Genomic DNA, 21,094 nt, shown 5'->3' on the forward strand with positions numbered 1-21,094 from the left:
AGGAGGAGTCCCATAAGAGACCATATGATAGTTCCAGAACAGTTAAAATACCTTTTGGTAGTATAGCTATTAACTTTCATGCCCAAACCTTAATTCCCTTATCTTCCCTTCACCATATTTGAGCTTAGCTTATTTTCTCTGTTCATTGGAAGTAAAATCATTTTAACCTGCCTAGTTTCATTAGACATATGGGATCCTGATTTTACCACATACTTTTTCCTTAGGGGACTGCACAGGACTGAGTCCATATGGAAGAAGAGCTTTCCCTTTCCTATGGAGAAAGTGGCAAGGTTAGAAAAAAAATCATGCCTTTGGGGCATGTATTTTCTGTTGCATGAAATATGTATCAAACATCTACTGGTCACCCAACAGGAAGATCAGTGAGATAGTATCTGTCTTTGAGGGGCTTACAATGTAGTGCCTCAGATGCAAACATAATTATTGTGGGTATAGAGAATGCTAAAGGGGCCAGCAGAAGGCTGTGGTATTATTTGAGGGGTAAAGCAGGGTTCCCAGAGATGGTGCTGTTGGAGCTGGATGAGGTGTACAGACCATCCCTACTTTCACAGATAATACCGTCCTGCAGAAGGGTCTGAGTTGATCAATGTTTACTTCATTCCCAGAGATTTAACAAAATTATAAAATACCTAATCTTAGATGACATATTCTTAATTCATCATTGATATTCTTTAACTTATTCCTTTTCCATCACAGCTCAACAATACAGTCAACCAGCTTAAGTCCAATGTGTCCAACTGTGTTAAAAGTTTCACATCTTTCAGCATGCACATTGATTTCCATCTTGTGTTAATTTTATTAAATTGACACACTATCTGTTCTTCACTACTAAGAGCTTAATATTAACTGCCACTATTAATTTTCATTTTTCTGTTTTCTGTTTTTAAATAAAGTATGGTAAAAGCACAATAAAAGATGTAAATAATTATATGATCAAAGAACAATAAAAGATGTAAATAATTATACAAAGCCAGCATAGTGTACAAAGATGCAAAACTTCTGAAACCAAACCATAGTATTACCATGTGAGCCCTTATAGGAAAATACAAAAGTAGCTTATAAAAGTAGTGCATAGAACTTAAGAATCTTCTAAAATGTTAATAGAAAAATTCCTAATTTTTCCCGGAAGGAACAGATTTTGTAAAATAAAAGAAATAGACTAACAGAATTAGCGATGAAATTACTATTAGATATAAAGCGTTACATTGCCAGGAAGTCCTGCAAAGGCAAGGTGTTAGTGGGTTTCTTTAAATAATTTTTTTTTGTTAGTCATGCCCAACAGGTAATTTTGGTTCTATTTCTGTGTGCTGTATTTTAAACTTAATTGTGACAACTTAGTTGTCTAGAGTTAAGTGAAGTATCATAATCTGTTCAATTCTTCCTTTGGCTGGAGAGACGGTTATATAGGTAGGACATACTCAAAGGAGTAATAAAATGCATCTTGGTCTCTAATTTTATGGAGCTGTGTTTCCTTAATTATATTTTCCTTGAGCTAATATTAAAATTTCACCACTTTGCATTTCCCAAACAGATGCCAGTGAAAGATGAGGGAGGGGGTGCTGGATGGAAAGGAAAGGAAAGCCGGCCAGGAATAGTTACTGCCTATATCGTAGGCGTACGTGCAGGAAGGAGGGTTACCTGGGCCAAATTAGGACTGAATTCTAGGGACACGATCTTGATGACTTCTTGTGTTTACTGTCAAGCTCTCACTCCCTGGTAGTGCTTTTCCCCCATGCAGATGTTTCTGTTGCCCGCCCTTGGCTCTTGCTCAGCTGGTCCCTTACATAACAGTTGGGCACAAAGGTGGTTGGGCTCCTTCTGTAGAGTTGCTCTCATGCAGGGTGGATGCTTCACCTACAGGTGCTCTGTGTGAATCCTATGCTATGTGCACTCCTGTTATATATACAAATTATACATATACGTACAGTATATGTACATGTTCAGGATATATACAATGTGCCCAGCTACACTCACTCATGAGTGCACTGCAGAGAAACATTTTTCTTCTGAGAGCAAAGATGCTACAATTCCTTGAGACTGATATGAAATATTTACCTCAGAAAAGTGTAAATGTGTGCCTTTCATAAATTAAGTCATAAGTTCCTCCATGAGATAACTCTCCCACAAGACTTAGAAAAGAAGAATTTTTGATGATTCACCTCCAGGAGCCAGCCTTCTGACAGACATTTAAAAGCAGCGTAGTCACACCTCCCTTGTACCCAGGTTATATTGTAAGTATTTGCTTTTTATTAAATTGTGAGCTCCTTGAAGGGAGTGATCATGTTTCATTTTTATGCCTTTAGTATCTGGCCCTCAATACATGATACTGTCACACCTGATGTTCTTTTGACTTGTGACATCCTTATCAGATGTATGAATTCAGGTAACACTTCAACACACACACACACACACGCGCACACACACACACACACACACACACACACACACACACACACACACGCTAGAATCCCAGTGGTTAGTAGAGTCCTGGGGTGGGTACTAGAGGTTTGGTACAGGTGAGCCAGGAAGAAAGTTCAGAACTAATGATTTGTAGACAGGTGTTTAAGAGCTTGTTGGATTTACAACCTGATTCTAGGCATCTAAGAAACCACTTGATTTTTGTAGCAGGGCAGGTTGAAATCCAAAAATCTGCTTGAAAGGAAAAAAATGAGATAGGAGTGCTTATTTCCTCTTGGTATATTGCTGTCTGTCCTGTTCGTGGAAGGTAACCCACAGTGTGTATTATTGCCCTGTTCGTCAAGGACTGGATGAGAACAGTAAAAGCCCTGCAATTGTAAATTAGATCTACCAGTGGTATAACTTTTTATGTGAACTTTTTTTCTCTGCAACATGTGATGTGTAGAAAGCAATCTTTAGACACAAGTGATCTTGGAGGATTACTTAGTCTTTCTGTGCCTCAATTTCCTTGTATTTAAAATGAGGATAGCAATATCTATGCCCTACAGTTGTGAAGATTAGAAATAATATGTAAGAATTCTTTTAACTAGCACATTAGCTCATCTATAAATATTTGATGCCACATCCCAAACGTTGTTCTTTTTGAAATTTATAGACTTAAATAGGAAAAAAAATTAAAATGCAGACCCCAGAGAAGATAAGATTCCTTCAGGATATAAGGAGGTGTGTAATTTACAGTAGAAGCTTAGACTAAAAGCTAACATAACAAGAGATTCTGCCCTTAGCTCTGTAGTGGCCTTGAGTGTTGCCCCAAAGATAACAGAGGACTTCGTTCTCCAGACAGGGTCCTAGAACTTGAGTGGCATGCTGAGGGACGGTGACTGGCTTTGGCGTCAGGGGAGCTCATCCTGGTTCAGGCGCTGACATTAACTCAGGATGATGCTGTGAGCAGTTACAAGCTGCCTACCCTCTGTATAACTTTCTTAGGGCTGCCTTTAAAAAGTACCACAAACTGTGTGGCTTAAAGCAATAGAAATTTTTTCTTTTATAGTTCTGGAGACTAGAAGTCTGAAAGTAAGGTGTTAGCAGGGTCATGCCTTCTGAAGGCTCTAGGGAAGAAGCTTTCCTTTCTTCTTCCCAACTTCTGGAGGCTCCTGTCAGTCCTTGGTGTCCATGGCCCTGGAGTTGGGTTGCTCTAGTCTCTGCCTCCATGACCACATGGGCTCCTTCGCATGGTGTGTTGCTTAATTTGATGTGTCAGCTTGAGTGGGCCACACTGGTGCCAGATTACACACTGCTTCTGGGTGTGTCTGTGAGGGTGTCTCCAGATGAGAAGAGCTTTTGATTTGGGGAACTCAGTAAATGGTTTGCCCTCACCAGTGTGGGTGGGCATCATCCAAGCTGTTAAGGAACTGAATAGAACAAAAGGTGGAGGAAGGAGGAATTCATCCCTTTTTTTCCTGTTTCACTGATTGATCGGGGTCATTTCACTTCGTCTTTTCCTGCCCTCAGACTGCAATGTACATCACTGTCTCCCCTGGTCCTCAGGCCTTTGGACTCACTACATTATGCTACCAGCTCTCCTGGGTCTCCAGTTTGCAGATGCAGATCATGGGACTTCTGAGTCTCCATCATCTTGTGAGCCAAGTCATCATAATGTGTGTGTGTGTGTGTGTGTGTGTGTGTGTGTGTGTACACACATACAGTTACCTGACTCCCAAAGTGGTGGGACAAATATGCTTTCAAGTCTGTAGAAAATAAGTAGCTAGTCCAATCAGCTTTCTACCAGGACTCTTTCCTGGTAAGGTTGACTTAATAGCTGATGGGAAAGATAGGCCTTAGAAAATCCTTTGCTCCTTTAAATTAAACAGGAGTATGGTGATTAAGAGAAAGAGCCAGACATGCCATTTGAAGGACACGTTGGCTGTTTATGCATCTTATTATAATCCTCAAATTTTTGAAAGCTGGAAAGCATGTATGAAAAATGTTTCCAGTATAGCAAATAAATAAAAGCTCTCTTTAAAACAGCTTTACAGTGTCCACATTGCTTGCTCTTATGGGAGCACAGGTGCTTATGATCTTAATGTTCACTGTTACAGGTTTAAATGTGTTCCCCCAACCCCGATTTATATGTTGAAATCCTAACCCCCAAAGTTTGGGTTATTAGAAGGGGGGGACTTTGGGAAGTGATTAAGTCATGAGGGTGGAACCCTAATGAATGGGATCAGTGCTTTATAAAAGGGTCTCCGGAGAGATCCCTAGCCCCTCCCCCACCATGAGGACATGGTAAGAAGGCAATGGCTATGAAGCAGGAAGGGGACCCTCATCAGAACATGAGCACATTGGTGCTTTGATCTTGGATTCCCAGTCTGCAGAACTGTGAGAAGTAAATTTTTGCTGTTTATAAGCCACCCAGTCTGGCATCTGTTAGAGTAGCCCAAATGCACTAAGATGCCCCAGTACCTCAGAAGGTGACCTTATTTGGAAATGGGGTCATTGCAGATGTGATTAGTTAAGATGAGGTTATTACGATGAGTTCTAATCCAGTATGATTGGTGTCCTTATGAAAAGGGGCAGTTTGGGCCCAGAGGCAGACATGCATAGTGCCAAGATGATGTGAAGACACAGGAAGACAGTACCTTGATTTTGAACTCCTAGCCTCCAGAACTGTGAGAAAATAAATTTCTTTGGTGTAAGCCACTCACCTTGTGGTACTTTGCTATGGCAGCCCTAGCAAACAAATACGTACTTTCTGGGTATATATTCCTACCAATCCCCAAACCTGAGTGGGGGTGGTGGTGGTGAGGGAAGCCATTAACTAACTGCTCAACTGATGGTCAGAACGCACCCCAGAACCAGAACGTCTGGACCAGCTCCTTGGTGTCACCTTTAGCATTGTTCTTTTCCAAGAACGCGTTTTGTCAAGACTCAGGCGCCTGATGAAATCGCAGTGCTCTCTCTCTGTCCATTTTTCCTGCCTTTCCAACCAGCCTAGTTTCCAGAGCTACATTTAAGACATAGCCAGCACTGAAGTACAGAGGTCAGCCTTAGGTGATTCTTGTGGCCCTGAGGAAAATGAGCATGTGAGGTCTGATCGCAGCCGGGGTCTCTGGCCCTTGGTTGCTGTGAGAGCAGGACCGAAGCAGTGGGCTTGTCAAGACAGTTCCCGTAGCTGTGAGGGGCCTCTCAAAAACAGAGCCGGCCCTCCCTGAGCCGGTGCTGACTTCCACAGAAGGAAAAGGGGAAGGAAAAAAGAAGTATTTTTTAATTAATAGTCTTAATGTGTGTGAGTGTGTGTGTGTGTGTATAAATATATAAATATATATACATACACACACCTACACATATTTTTAAATTTTATTTATTTGTTTATTTATTTTTCCTTTTCAGCCAGTACAGGCTACTCTATCATCTTTGAAGATGTTAGATGTGGGAAAGTGGCCAATTTTCTCCCTTTGTTCTGAGGAAGAACTGCAGTTAATTCGTCAGGCCTGTGTCTTTGGCAGTGCTGGCAATGAAGTTTTATATACTACAGTAAATGATGAGGTAAATTTTGAAGAAAAAATTCAGCCACTTACAGTAATGGATTTGCTAAGTTGAAGATCTTGGGGGGAACTAAGGAATTAAGATTTTAAGAAAAGCATGGAGGGTAGATTCTTATTTGTTATATAATGTTACACAATGAAGCAATAATTATGGGTTTGTCAGAAATAGAAGTGCTCGAACTAACAGTGGTTTTTCCCACAGATTTTTGTGCTTGGCACAAACTGCTCTGGTTGTTTGGGATTAGGTGACGTCCAGAGTACCATCGAACCTCGGAGACTGGATTCTTTAAATGGCAAAAAAATAGCCTGCCTCAGCTATGGGAGTGGCCCCCATATTGTCCTTGCAACAACAGGTAACTTAGGGACACAGGGTAGAATTTTAGCCACTGCCTTATTTATTGAGAAACAAGACTTAGGACCACCCCTTAAATCAAGAACATACTTTTTGATTGGGTAGGAGTTTCTGGCTCTGCCCTGTGAACTTGACTGTACTTTGGACAACAGGAAATATGAACCTATCTGAATATCAGAGTAAGATAATGGAGCAGATGGAATCTAGCAATTATTGTTTATACTTTAAAAGTTGAACTATTTTGCATTAAAATGCTGAATTCACTCTGGACTTTCTGAACCTGAGATCCCTGATCTATGAAATAAGACACTAGCGCTAATGTCCAAGATGCCCTCTTAACTCCTAGCACTCTGGGATTCTGACCATCAACAGTGACTGATGGCTATATTTGATATTAGTAGTATAAGGAATTGAATACTTTCATGGGTATTTCATGAATTCACACTAATAGGACGTTATACTTAAATCATACCTTAGAGTTTTTCTTAAGCTGGGTATTCATTTTATTAGTATTCTTTGAACTGAAAATAAGGTTTATAAACACTCTTTTGTATACTTATTTCACATAAATTTTCGGGAATTTTGGTTGCCAGTAATAGGCTAGATTTTTTTGGACCACTTCACTGGAAACAACTAAAAATTCTAGATAAAATATTTAATTTTTTTTCATTGAGTCATCAAAGCACTGACAAGGCAGAGAGGAATTAATTATTGGATCATATTTAAGAGAAAGTATGAACTAAGCTTAAAGGGGAACTTAGAGCTAGTTGCCTTAAGGGCATCTGCCTCCAATTAAATGGAGTTGTGGTTTGATGTACTCATGAGGTAGAAGGGATCATGAGTCAGAGACCTAACATGTTATGCTAGGTCCACAAAGGGCTACAATCTAGGGGCAAGGATGGGCTAACTCTCCCATCTCTAAAGCCCTGAAAAGAAAAATCCTTGGCTGTGAGCAAAGCAAGGAGGAACGAAGAAAGAAAACCTCTCCCCAAAGGGTTGTACTCATGGATTTGTATTCCAGTTCACATCAGACTGAGCGGTCCAAGAAATCTCAAGCCTTGGATTTATTAAAGAAGCACCTTTAAGTGCCTTAATGGCATCACAGAAGTTAATGCAGGTCCTTTCTAGAGGAAGGTACCTTCACTTCATCCTAGGACTGAGGAAGTATAATGCCAATGAAAAATGAGTGTTCAGTGGCAATTAGTAGCACATAGTCAAAGATAACCAGGTACACGAGGAAACAAGGCACCATGACTAAGAACCAGCAAAAAAAAACAACAAAAACTGACTACTAAGTATCAGATATTAGAATTATCAGATACCAGTTACAAGATGGCTATATTTACTGTGTTTGAAAAAGTACAAAATGAGCTTGAAGATACCTGCAGAGATCAAAGAAGATTTGAAAAAGAACCAAATAAACAATATAATTATCAAAATGAAAAACTCAGTGGGCAAGTTTTATAGCAGTTCAGACACATCAAAAGAAAATTAATAAACTGGAAGATTAGAAGAAATTATCTGGAATGTAACACAAAGAGATAATATGGTAGAAAATACAGACAAAAGGAGTATATACTATATGATTCCATTTATTTAAAGTTCGAGAACAGGAAAAACTGAATTCTCTTATTCAAGATTATATATGGGGAACTTTTGGAGTGAGCATCAGGTTGTATATCTTGACCTGAGTGGTAGTACATGGGTATGTGCTTTATAATTATTTATAAAACTGCATATATATTTTATGAACTTTTCTGAATATGTATTATACTACACAATAAATAATATAATAATGATTTTAAAATTAACTTGATGATCATTTTATAGATAAGAAAATAGGCCCAGAGAAGTTAAATGATCTTACAGTCTTTTGACTTTCCATCTGATGTTTCTTCCTATTACTCTTAGGAGCATTTCTCTGCTGTTTATTAAAAACCTATCATCCAGTTATTAAAATTGTATCCATTTAAATTTTATCTTGTTGCTTTGAGATAGAATATAGTTTATATTTTCCAAATGTATTCTTTTGTAGAATGAGTTTGGTGCTTTTGCACGTGAATTTTTAGTTTTCATTCATGGAGGTGTGCAATATATATGATCATACAATAAAGTAGCTGTTTTGAAAGCTGGTTGTATTTCTTTTTATTTTCAGAAGGAGAAGTCTTTACCTGGGGTCATAATGCTTATAGCCAGCTAGGCAATGGGACAACTAATCATGGTTTAGTGCCCTGTCATATTTCTACTAATTTGTCAAACAAACAAGTCACTGAAGTTGCCTGTGGGTCTTACCATTCTTTGGTGCTAACATCTGATGGAGAGGTGAGAATAATTAGCATAAATCTCATTGATTTTTTTTCAGTAAGATTATATAGATTCTTATAGCAGTCTTAGAAATGTGATCATTTGATTAAAATAACCATCTTCCTCAAATTCAGTCTTATTCTTGTTAGCAATTCATAGTCCTGGTGGTTATATCATGAAGTGTACCTTTATGTAGTAGGGATTTCTATAACTGCAAGATTTATAAGGCTGTAATGTTCCTTCTGTATTGCTATACTCAAGAGTTTTATTTGCAAAAAGAAAAATCCCAAAATGCTGGAAAACATGGCTAAGGTAAAGTTGATATTTTAATAATATTATGTGATATCTGAACAGAATTATTGCTATTTGTGTAGATAATACTGATAATCTAATTTTATCAAGTAACACATTTTGTAGGAATGAATTTTAGTATATGTGCTGCTGAAGCGAGCACTGTAGGAATGAATTTTATAAAAACTTCTCTGCCTGTGGTGTGAGAATTTATGGATATCCAGCACTTTGAGACTGAAGGTGAGACACTATAAGGACATGTTAGTGTCCATTTGAGACACTTTATAAATTAGCGTGTTTCATTTTTCAATTCCCAGGTATTTGCCTGGGGTTATAACAACTCTGGGCAGGTAGGATCTGGATCAACAGCCAATCAGCCGATCCCTCGAAGAGTCATGGGCTGCTTACAGAATAAAGTAGTTGTGAACATAGCATGTGGGCAGATGTGTTCAATGGCAGTGGTGAACACTGGGGAGGTAAGAAAGTTATTTCGTATGTTGTTTAAAAAAACCCATTTGCCTTACCAGTGTCATACTGACATGGCATGTTTCTCAACAGAGAGCTTGCTTGCTTCTGTGTTTCATGGGCATTGAGTCTCTGGTTTTCCCTCAGGTCTATGTCTGGGGTTACAATGGAAATGGGCAGCTTGGACTTGGCAGTAGCGGCAACCAGCCAACTCCCTGTAGAATAGCAGCTCTGCAAGGCATTCGTGTCCAGCGGGTATGTCCACAACTCATTTATATGTGCCTGTTTTTAAGTCTTTAGTGGCAAAGATACCAATGGACGCAGTTTTCTTGGCAGATGGAAAGTTTAGCTGCTTGATGTTTTCTTCATTGAAGTAAAGGCTAAAGCTCTATTTCCCTGAATTAAGTTGTAGATGTTCATCAGGAAATTTATGTTTCTAGGCCACTCTCATACATAGCTGTTGGAATGTAAATTGTTACAGTCTTTTCCAAGGAAACTTTGGCAGTATATATCAAGAGCCTTGAAAGTATTTATACCCTTTGTTCTATAATTTTATTCCTAGGGTATTATCCTAAGGAACCAAAAAGGAAGACACTTACAGAACTATTGGAGAAGATATAACAAAAGAAGAAAGAGAGAAAGAAAAAAAAATGTTAACTTCAATAAATAAATAATAGATGTAACATAATTTATCTAATCAAATAAGTTAATGGTTGAATAAATTATACTAAATCTGTATGAATGGAAATGTTTGCAAAAGGTTTTTAATGATATGGAAATAGTGCTTTGTGATGTCAAGTAAAAACAAAGATACAGACATGGTGCATGGAGACATGATACATATCCCTATATCTATATAGAAGTAGAAAAATAATCCTGATCTTGAGATTACTTTCATATTTATGCTTTTCTACATTTTTTCAACATTGAACATGTTTTACTTTTACAATAAAAAAGAAAAAAATTCTTAAAAAGTGTGTTCCATATTCACTCCACACCCCTTGATCTCTGGAGCATGATGAATGCCATATTAAAGCTGAACAAACCAGACTTATGTCACCATGACTCGTGCTGAACTTACTGCAGTTTTGGCCACACATAGACTAAGCTAGTTCTGGACAAGTACTAGTGACCTTAATGTTTTGCCTCTCTGAGCAGGATGCCTCTTTTTTTTTTTTTTGCATCTTTGATTCTTAACCTGTCTTGTGAAAGCATATTTGCAGGCCTAAGTGGATTTCGTTTTTCCTCTTTCCAGGTTGCCTGTGGCTACGCACACACATTAGTGTTAACAGATGAAGGCCAAGTGTATGCTTGGGGTGCAAATTCTTATGGCCAGTTGGGCATTGGCAATAAAAGTAACCAGTCCTATCCTGCGCCTGTCTTCATGGAAAAGGACAGGTAATATGTGCATTTTCAAAATAACTTGCATGTTCTTTAGTGATAAAACAGAACGTAGACATGATATAGAATTGTAGGGAACTTGCTGCTAATATTAGAATGTTCTTTCATGAGAGCATTCATTCCTTTTCAGAATTGGCTTTTGGAGGCACCTGAGTGGCTCGGTTGAGCAGCTGACTCTTATTTTCAGCTTGGGTCATGATCTCAGGGTCCTGGGGTCAAGCCCATCATCGGGCTCCACGCTCAGTGGGGAGTCTGCTTGAGGATTCTCTCTCCCTCTGCCCCTCCCCACACTCATGCTCTCTCTCTCTCTTAAATAAATAAATAAATCTTTAAAAAAAAAATAAATATAAAATTGGCTTTTGAACTGTTGGGGAATTTGTATGTTAAATATTCTACTTTCACTTTCCCATATTTCAGCTACTCTACACTAACCACAAGGACTAAACCTCCAACGACTATGCTACTTTATTCTTCTCCCTCACAAATTACCTTTTCCTCCTCCTTCTTGTTTTCTGTTTTATATTCTTAAGAGGAAGTTGAATAACACTTGAGGTCAATCTTCTGTGGCTTAGAAAAATGAAAGTATCTCAAATAGGGTAGGGTATAAAGCTATTCACTCAGCTCCTTATAAAATGTGCCAGTTGAAAGGATAGGACTGTCTCATTATTTTAGCTCCCAAGCTATCACTATGAGGAAGTGTAAAATGGTTAGAAAATTAAGACTTAGTTTTGCCCACTTGTTTGTGGGTTGTGTTAAGTAATTTGCTGGTTAAAAAAATCCAGAATTTTTCCCCAAATTATCCTACTATTTCTGAAAGCCTTTTGAGTGTCTCAAACATGGCTGTATCACTGCCTTTTCATTTTACATATTTAAAATTATTTCATTAGTCTTTCTGTTAAACCAGGGTTGTAATCATTGTAGAAATTAATATATTTCCTTTTTTATTGTGCATATTAATTGTTGTTAAATCTGATTTTAAAGTAAATATATGGACACAGATTATCTTGCATTTTTATATAATTCTTTTATATTTTCCTGTTGGAATATTTAACAACAAAAGTGAAGAATCAGATTGTCATTTTCAACCCACTTGTTTTCATTTGAGTGTTATAAGCTTGGCTAATTTTATTTAACCTGTGTCAAATAGGTTAAAAAAAAAGACCTGTTTTTGGTTTCTTTCCCCAAAATCTTAGGATAAGACCCTGGACCTCTTAAGGACTGGGGAGGAGGAGAGGGACCGGAGGCCAGGAACCGGTGGGTGTGCATAGATGCACACAGCCATGCTATTTTCATTTCCCTTAAAGGTGGCTCAGAGCTACTCAGTGGAAAGAGAAGGGACAGTCTTGAGGCTTTGAACAATCACAAAACTGCCTCAGTTTAGCAAATCCAGTCAGTAGGGATGTTTAGTATTTAGACACAACAAAGAAGTGTTAAAGGATCAAGTAAAGGTGTCATGGAAATAAGAACAACATATTTGTATGGCACTTTACCATTTTTCTGGTGCTGTCACACTTCACATACGTTTTAACTCATCTGCAACTGGACTTGCCAGATCCACTGCTATCTGCCCACCGGCAACTTGCCCCACGTTGCACTGCTGGTCCTGATCACCCCAGAATAAGCGCCAGGTCTTCTGACTCTAGTCACGCTGGGCCAGATGGATTATAGGGCAGTGTGGTGGGGGAGGCAGGAGAGGCAGAAAAGCAGGGCAAGGGAGTTATGGAGTGTCAGCTCCTTACCTGGTACTTGGGAGTACTGCTTTTTTGTCTGTTTTAAGAAAACTCAATTTTTTTAAAAAATCTTTTTGACTTTTATCAAATTTTGAATTATAAATGTAAAAAAAAAACGTGGAAATAGCTACACACTTGCATGCTCACTCTTGTCCACATAATCATTATTTTGGCTCTAAATATCATGAATGAATGTTTTGAAGGAGATATTCCTGCTTTTCTCTTTTCCGTGCCTGAATTCGCTGTGGTCATCCCTGAGTTTGCAGGCTCTCCACCACACGAATATTGCGAGGGAGGAATTTGTAAGTCTGCTGGGACTTGTTTTGCACGTACCCACCCTTTTCAGTGACTGAAACTTGCAGATATGTTATGACTTATCTCTCAAGAACTCACTTCTGACTCTTTGGGACCCATTTCATGGAAGTTTGACTAATTAGAAACAAAAGGATTGAATTTAGGGTGGGGTGGATCTCCCAGTCCTGGTTACCTATTCACAGAAGTGGAAAGTGAAAATCTGTCTACGCTGGATCCTTTGCTCAAATGACAGCCCAAGGAAAACCTTTTAAAATTTTTCCCACAGAGATCTACTTCTGATGAAGAATGCTAATAACATTTGTTAGCAATTTATGTTCACATAAAAGTAATTTTAATGACTAAAGTGATGCTCTTCTCTCTAATCCAGTCATTCCCAATCTTTCTGAAGTCTCACTATTTTGATTTACCAGCATTTGTCTTTGTTCCTGAAGTTTCATAAAAGCATATTTGAAGTCAAATTGATTTAAAGCTAACTTTGCCTTGTGTTTCTGTGAATTTTGTGACACCTTGTGATAATTGGTAATATGTTGGCCTCTTACAAAGCCAGGCTTGGGAGTCACTGCTCTGGACCCTTATTACCATTCTTTGTTCTCCACTCTTCTTGCTCACAAGTCACCTTTTTTCTCTCCTCATTGTTTTCTGTTTTACATTCTCCCTCACTCTCTGCATTTTCGTTTCTAGTACCACACCCATTAAGCTGCAGTCGTTGGGGATCACTCTGGGGAGGTGACACAAAACTCATTTATTAGGAACGTGTAGTACCTTCTTGTCATTGCACGGGGCTGCAAACTAAAATGTGAAATATGCCAGACATCCTGCCAGTGAAGGTTAGCTCAGTTCACAGTCACCGTCTGTTGCATATTAGACTGGAAAATCTGACCTTCGGAATTTGCTTCTTGGTGTGAATCAGATTTAAGAACAGATGACCTTGGGCCACAGTAGGAAGCCTTGGCAGTTGGTTGGGTCCCACGCTTAGACCTGAAGGCTCCCTCTAAACTGTCTCCACTCTTGTTCCTGTAGCAGCTGCTGCCGTCAGCCAAGCCCGTGCCCCACCCCTGACTTCCCGTGCGCTGCTAGGTGCTCCAGGTAAACGTCATGAGGTCGTGCGTAGGGAAGGCCAGCACTCCACAGCCTTCTGCATCCCAACCCCTTTGCCAGGTCTGTTCCACCCTTTCTCCACGAAGCCGTGTTCCCACCTCTTGTAAGGGCGAAGGCTGCTCCTGTTCCATGGAGGCTCATAAAGATATTCCAGAAGCAAATGTAGGAATTAAATTATTCTGGTTTTCTGATGTTGGGTAGAAGGACACTGTTGTGTTTCCATCAGTTACATTTTTCATAGAACATTATCAGGGAAAAGAGATTTTAAGTGGTCTCCCAGAGTTCCTGCAGCCATTGGTAAACACTTGAGTCACCAGAAGAGACTGGTTTTGAATGTGCCCTGTGCTGGGTAGCTGATTTCATTTACTCTTCACCACAAGGCTGTGAAATGCCTGCTACCTTGTCTTCTGCTCTCCTCACCTTTTTTTTTTAAGACGATAAAATGGATGATAAGAGTCTAAGTAACTTGGCCCTCACAGGCTGCTGTCTGACCCCCCGCCCATTGCATCAAGCCACGTTAAAATGAAGTACGTTGCTGCCCTCACATTTGGTGTAACATGTGAGGGTAGATGGTAATAGCAGATGCCCTTTATTTGAATAAATGTATTTACTCTATTTCCTTCCCCTTTTTTCCTTATTTGTTGAAAAGAGAAGCCAAATAGTATTGGCCATTTTCCCTGTGTGGTCAAGGAAGGTTCTTTTGTAAAGCCCATAGTGGAAGTTTGGGCCCATTCATTGACTTAACCATGCAGGTAGGAAAGGTCTCACTACCTGAATTGATCATTGGAAATGTACAGTCTCTATATGAGGGAGGCTTTGCCACTGAAAACACTTGGCAGTAATTCTGTTAAGAAACCTCTACTGGTAGCTACTATTTGTACACCAGACACTGTGCTTGGTGTTTGACGTTTTATCATTTAATTCTCACGTACTAGCCTTGCAGTGTGATGAAACTGAGGCTCCTAGAGGCTCGGGAACATTCCCACGGTCAGATGGCCTAGTAGAGCTAGGATGAACCCTTAGTTCTGTTTGACTCCAGCATCCAGGCTCTTCACCGTGGCACATCATACGTAGCCTTGTTTCTAGTACTCCTGTCTTCAAGAGCTGAGAACTACCCTTGAATAAATCAGTGAAATTGCTTGGGCCACACATGAAAACAATACATTTGGAGGCAAGCCATCTCCAGCTTGTATGATGTCCATCTTCCCTCCTTGGCTGGGAAACATCCAGTTAAAACAGGTCGTGGAGGGATGTCTCCATCCTTCAATTGCTAGCCTGTCAATGAGGTCTTACACCCCTCAGTCACTCTGTGTTGTTGAGTCTTTCCCAATTAGTCAATAAAATGACCTATAAATTGCTTAGGAAGACACCATATTAAGGAGAGAAACACAGAGAGAAATAAGCCGGTGATTCAGCCTACCAACAACTTATAATCTAGCTGAAGAGGTAAGACATACATCCCAGAGAGGATAAGGGCCAGGCTGGAGTGGTGTAGACAGGATGTGCTTCAAGAGCTCAGGTGAACAAGAGACCTCTTAGTTTGGGGCTGTTTGAGCTGGGCCTTGAAAGATGGGCAGGATTTCTAAGGCAGAGAGAAAGGAAAGAACATTCTTGAACAAGGGACTTTAACTGTGAATAAGAATATTGAGGGGCAGTGAGTACATCTGTGTGTTGGAACATAGGGTATGTAGGCAAATTGATTGGAAAGAGGGCTAGATTATGGAAGGTCTTAATGCCACATGTCTGGATTTTATCTTGTGGGAAGCCACTGATGGTTTGAAAGTACTGATGAGAATGGTGTTTTCAGAGGATTGTTAACCTGCCAGCCTTGTGCAGTTTGGTTCAGAAAAGAGAGAGTCTAAGGCAGGGAGACAAAGGAGGCTGTTACTTTGGTCCAGATATAGGGTGTGCCTTACCTAGGGTGGTGGTAGATGGGAGAAATTACAAAGAGAGAATCTCTATGATTTGTCAACTGGATATTCTGAAAAAAAGTGGTTAAGTGAGAAGGGAGAAGAAGTCAAAGATGACTGAAGTTCTGAGCCTAAGTCACTGAGGATGGTGGTATTATGGTCTGCTATGACAAAATCAGGATGGCGACCTCACTTAGGGTAAACTAGTTCGCTATGTTTTCTGAATCTGTATAGTGGTTTATACTTAGAGAAAATTAATTAGTTCCAAATCAACAAAAACAGAGTTTTCCATTAGAGAAGTATACAGACAACTACCCCTGTGGCCATCATGAACTTACCGTGCTAGGGTCTAGCATATGTCAGTTTCTGAAATCTGCTCTCTTGGGCTCTTGAAGAGAGAGTCCAGTGACTCAGAACTATTGACCTTACTGTTTGTAGTGCGAGTTGGGGTGGCCCACAGCATGTTCCATCTAACACTAAAATTGGTGAAATTTTGATGAAAATATTTCTCGATATTGGGTCAAGACCTGCATTAAGTAGCCCAAGTCTTTTTTACATACTTCATTAAGTCCTGTTTTAAGAAAAAAAAAATCAGATCACTGTTTGGTTAATTTGTTCATTTTGGTCTCTCCCCTTGGATTGTACTTGCATTTCACAACGGGATGGTACATATTTTTGGAGGCCTACTGGCTAGAAGTGGTAACAAGCAGATCTTCATGACTTGCGCCGTTGAAGGATAGCTAAAATGTAAATAACTGGTGCCTGAAAATTTAGGAGATTAAGTCTTCTGTTGTTTTTTTTAAAATCAGTTAAGGCGAAGGGAAGGAGAAATCAACTTGTTTCTTCTCCTGTTTGCCGTGTTCACTTGGTCTTTCTTTGTGAACTTAGAATTATAGAGATCGCGGCATGCCACTCCGCGCACACGTCGGCGGCCAAGACCCAGGGCGGGCACGTGTACATGTGGGGCCAGTGCCGGGGCCAGTCGGTGATCCTGCCCCACCTCACCCACTTCTCCTGCACCGACGACGTGTTCGCCTGCTTTGCCACGCCTGCCGTCTCGTGGCGCCTCCTGTCCGTAGGTGAGCAGTCTTTGTCCCTTTGGGTGCTGGCCTGAACACTAGGAAGGCAGCTCTGGCGCTTTCTGTTGTGATAGTAAGGACTTTTTTAGGTGCAGTATCATACAATTGATTTCTGTCTAATGGGCTCCTGTGAAAGGAAACTAATTTGATGGATTAATTTTTCCTGAATCAGAAACCAACATCACATACTACATTAAAAGCAGTTTTATTTCACTGCTTTTAATTTTCCTGGGAAACTATATCTTTCATTTTTAGCGAGTCTATTTACTGAAACACGCAAAAATTTCATTGAGTGGAGCCCTTTGGGGCTTTTTAGTTATTGGTTTGCCAGATTTACAAGCAGATGTGTGTGAGGCTCTTATCCTTGATGATAGAGATGTGAAAATCCGTATTTAGGGGAAAAAAAGCATTGCTCCGTTGGTCATGTATTTTGGGTATTTTCATGAGAGTCCACAGAACAGTGCTATATTCTGGCCTGCGTTTTCTCTATGTCTGTAGTTAACCCTAGAAACGTCTGGTGTTCCTCTCTCAGAACCCGACGACCACCTTACAGTGGCCGAGTCGCTCAAGAGGGAATTTGACAACCCCAATACGGCCGACCTGAAGTTCCTGGTGGATGGAAAGTACATTTATGCACATAAAGTCCTTCTCAGAATTAGGTAAGGAATCATTGATTTTGAGAATTGAAATAAATACATTCATTATGTTCTAGGTGTTCACAGAACTATGCTAAGTAAGGCTGATTTTGCCCTACGAGCATACAGTGTAGCCAGGGAAACAGTATGCGTTTCTCATTCTCATTTCTCACGAGAAATGAGAACTAACGGGGCCGGTGTAGTGAGAGCCGGCGGGGAGGGGGCATCAGGGAGTGAGGACTCTCGGCTTCCGTAGAGACCTTGCAGGTGGTCTGTGCACCTTGGTGTTAGGGCAGCCAGCCGATGCTCGCTCGCTCGGCGAGTGTGTTCTGGGCTTTGAGCACTGCGTGGGCCCCTTCCACAGAAGGGGCCTTCCCCGCCTAGGAACTGAGCTTTGTCACCCCCCTCATCAGTTGTGGGATAGTGAACTTTGAGATGCTCGGAAAAAAGAGAAGGTGAGGCTTTTGCAGGACAACAAGGTCTGGGGTAAAGTTAACACAGATGACAAAAATCAGATTTATTGATGTATAATTTTTGAGCCAATGAGCTGCATCCCTTTGAAGTGCGCAGTTTGAGGAGCTTTGACTCCTCAAAATATACATAATATGTATATTTATGCCTGTGGAACCACTGCCCTAAATCAAGATATAGAACGTTTCTGTCACCCCTCAAAGGTCCCTCATGCCCCGGGTCTGGGGCAAGCACTGATCTTCTTTCAGTCACTCTGGATCAGTTAGCATTTTCTAGAACTTTATGTTAATGGAATTCATTTCATTTAAATGGAAAAGTGTAATCTTTAGTGCCTGGCTTCTTTCTCTTAGCATAACGATTTTAAAAATCATTATGTCATTGTGTACCAGATATTTAAATCCTGCTACAGTGAATCACAAACGCAGCATGGCATTTTAGTCTCAGGTTCACCTCTTAGGCCGCACAGCATGTGTTCCCTCTCGCGATAGATCCTAAGCCTACATGGAAGAGGTGGGGGTTGTTAGTGTGCTAGGCCTCCTGTAACAAAGTGCCACACGCTGAGTGACCTCAACAACGGACACGTATTCTCCCCCAGTTCTGGAGGCCGAAGTCCACGGTCCAGCGGTTGTCAGGGTGCGTTTCCCCTAAGGGAGACTTCATGCCTCTCCTCCACCTTCCGGCTGTTTGCTGGCAGTCTTCGGCATTCCCCGACTTGGGGCAGGATCACCCCAGTCTTTCCGTGGGGCTCTCCCTGCGTGCATGTCTGTGTCCAAATTCCCTGTTTTTATAAGGACACCAGTCATACCGGATTAGGCTCATTTTAACTTGATGACTTCTGTAAAGGCCCTTTCTCCAAATACTGATAGATTCTGAGGTTAGGGCATCAACCTATGAATCGGGAGGGGGGGTGGGGAGGGGGGACACCATTCAACCTAGAGGAGGAGGTAAAGAAACAAAGTTACTCAGCGTTCATGAAAATAACCCCACCTGATTGCCATAAGGGCCGCTCAGCGGCCGCGGCGCGGGAATGGGGCCTGGGAGGCCGGCCCTGTGTTTGCCCCGCATGGCGGCCGGGGCCGCTCCGCGATGGCGGGTTGGCGCCTGCAGCCTCGTCCGGTAAGTGCTCGTGGGTGAGCTCCCCGGCCAGCACAGGAAGCGAGGGACCAGAACAGGGACACGCAGGTGTGCAAGTGGAAGCGAATCCTGCGCGGTGCTGTGTTTCCCCTTCTCGTTGTCAGTTCCCCTCTGTGAGCCCCACGAACACGTGTCTCTCGGGGTGGGGGGGGGTCTGCTCTCGCCGGGAGCGAGGGCCCACGGGCTTCTCTCTTCCTTCAGGTGTGAGCATTTTCGTTCTTCACTGGAAGACAACCAGGATGATATCGTAGAAATGAGTGAATTTTCGTATCCTGTTTACCGAGCCTTCCTGGAATACCTATACACGGACAGCATCAGCCTTCCTCCGGAGGAGGCAGTAGGTAACCACTCCCTGACTTGTCCCGACTTGTCCCGACTTGTCCCGACTTGTCCCGACTTGTCCCGGCGGTCGGCAGCGGGCTGAGGGGCTGGCAAGGCGGAAGTGGCTGTGCGGGCGACCACAGACGTAGTTCTCTTGTTGGGCGTCAGACCCAGACCCCTTTCCCTTGTTACTGCTTCGTACACAGGGTGACTTGGTAGCTGTCACACCACCAGCGCTGTGGAGGGGCTGCCATTCTCGCGGAACTAGTGTCCGTCAGTAACGCCCATGACTGTCTGCCTTCCGGGTGTTTGCAGCATAAACAAGATAAATGCATGCGGTAATAATAAGCCCTGCCGGTCTCCAGAGCCAGGAATGTCCCTCCACATGGCTGTGGGACCGAACACTGTGGGCATTCTGGGGCCTTCTGTCCTGAAGGTGGTGTGGGGCGTTCCCCGCGCCTCAGGCGTGGGGACAGTAAAAAAGCAATACAGGTTATCAAACAGGCGCAGAGTGAAAAACATCCTACATCTCAGGTTACAGCCGTCAGCAATATTGCTGGCCAGAGGCGCAGAGAATTAAAGAATTACTTCTATAAGGAATTAGAGTTCAGCCCTCAAATTTTTAAATGAAATATTCGTTTCACATGTATACATCCAATCTCACTTTGTACCTGATCAGCATTTGATTTTCCTCAGGGAAACAGAAATCTGATTTCTGAAGTTTTATAGTTTGTCCTCCCTTCTTCCACGAATGATTTAGTGCCCATGCCCCATATGTGCCACAGCTCTGGCCCTTACCCTGGGGAGCTGGTATTCGGATGAACACCAGTCCTTAACAGGTCAATCCAGGCGGTCAGTTAGGAGGGCTGGGAAAGCCTCTGGGAGGAAGTGCGTGGAGCAGAGAGCTGGGGGAAGCAAGAGAGGGCGAGCAGTGCCCAAGGGAAGAGCCTTCTAAACAAGGCAGCAGTGAGTGCAGAAGTCTGAGGCAGGAACAGATGGGGCGTGTGGAGGGGGAGGGAGGGAGAGGGAGGGAGGCGGGGGTGTGAGGGAAGTGACACTCACTGTGGTAAGTATTAGGTCAGGCAGCGGGATGTGGGCAAGAACACGCCTGCCCTTGGAGGCCGTGGTGAAGTGCTTGTTTTATTCTTGGTATGATGGAAAGCCTTGGAAGGTTTTGTGCATGAGGCTTCTGTTACTTAGGATTTGCTTTAACAGCAACATTTTTTTAAAAATTCGGTTTAAACAGGATAGTTTCTCTTTCACACAGGGAGACAGTGCAGGGCATCCCTACGCGTGGCTCCTGCACTCATGGTCCAAGGCTGTGTTTGCATTACCTGTGGCAGGATGGAGGAAGGGACCACGAGGAAGGGGCAGCGGGCAAATCCCAGTGTCTCTTAAGGCAGGGTCCTGGAAGTTCCACTTATTCCAAACCATGGACCAGAGATGGCCAAGGACAGAACCCCAGCTGCGTGAGAGGTTGGGGGAAGTGGTCGTGGAAGAAAGAGAGAACGGATCTGTGTGGATATGGGGGGCAGGGGAAGCGAGGCAACTTCTACAGTAGGAGTGATGTGATTTATTTTTTTATTTCGGTTTTTTAATTTAAATTC

General features: G+C 41.8%; 1 protein-coding gene across 17 annotated transcripts in view; it reads left to right on the forward strand.

Moving 5' to 3' along the window:
- RCBTB2 (RCC1 and BTB domain containing protein 2) overlaps positions 1-21,094 on the forward strand; it is a 53,161-nt gene that overhangs the window by 25,072 nt on the left and 6,995 nt on the right. For 4 of the 17 annotated variants that reach the window (XM_028105138.2, XM_028105149.2, XM_028105158.2 and 1 more), the window contains 12 exons: positions 225-290; positions 3,949-4,074; positions 5,827-5,982; positions 6,184-6,334; positions 8,489-8,655; positions 9,246-9,404; positions 9,541-9,648; positions 10,649-10,791; positions 13,860-13,925; positions 16,736-16,926; positions 17,459-17,585; positions 19,368-19,507. In XM_028105138.2, the coding sequence (XP_027960939.1) occupies positions 249-290; positions 3,949-4,074; positions 5,827-5,982; positions 6,184-6,334; positions 8,489-8,655; positions 9,246-9,404; positions 9,541-9,648; positions 10,649-10,791; positions 13,860-13,925; positions 16,736-16,926; positions 17,459-17,585; positions 19,368-19,507 (1,576 nt within the window). In that variant the 5' untranslated portion in view covers positions 225-248. The remainder of the gene's footprint in view (positions 1-224; positions 291-3,948; positions 4,075-5,826; positions 5,983-6,183; positions 6,335-8,488; positions 8,656-9,245; positions 9,405-9,540; positions 9,649-10,648; positions 10,792-13,859; positions 13,926-16,735; positions 16,927-17,458; positions 17,586-19,367; positions 19,508-21,094) is intronic. The other 13 variants (XM_028105238.2, XM_028105250.2, XM_028105260.2 and 10 more) reach the window with 6 other exon arrangements.

The sequence above is a fragment of the Eumetopias jubatus genome, unplaced genomic scaffold (genome assembly GCF_037043125.1).
Source record: "Eumetopias jubatus isolate StellerSeaLion01/CBP00866 unplaced genomic scaffold, mEumJub1_p1.0 scaffold_3, whole genome shotgun sequence".
Lineage (NCBI taxonomy): Eukaryota > Metazoa > Chordata > Mammalia > Carnivora > Otariidae > Eumetopias > Eumetopias jubatus.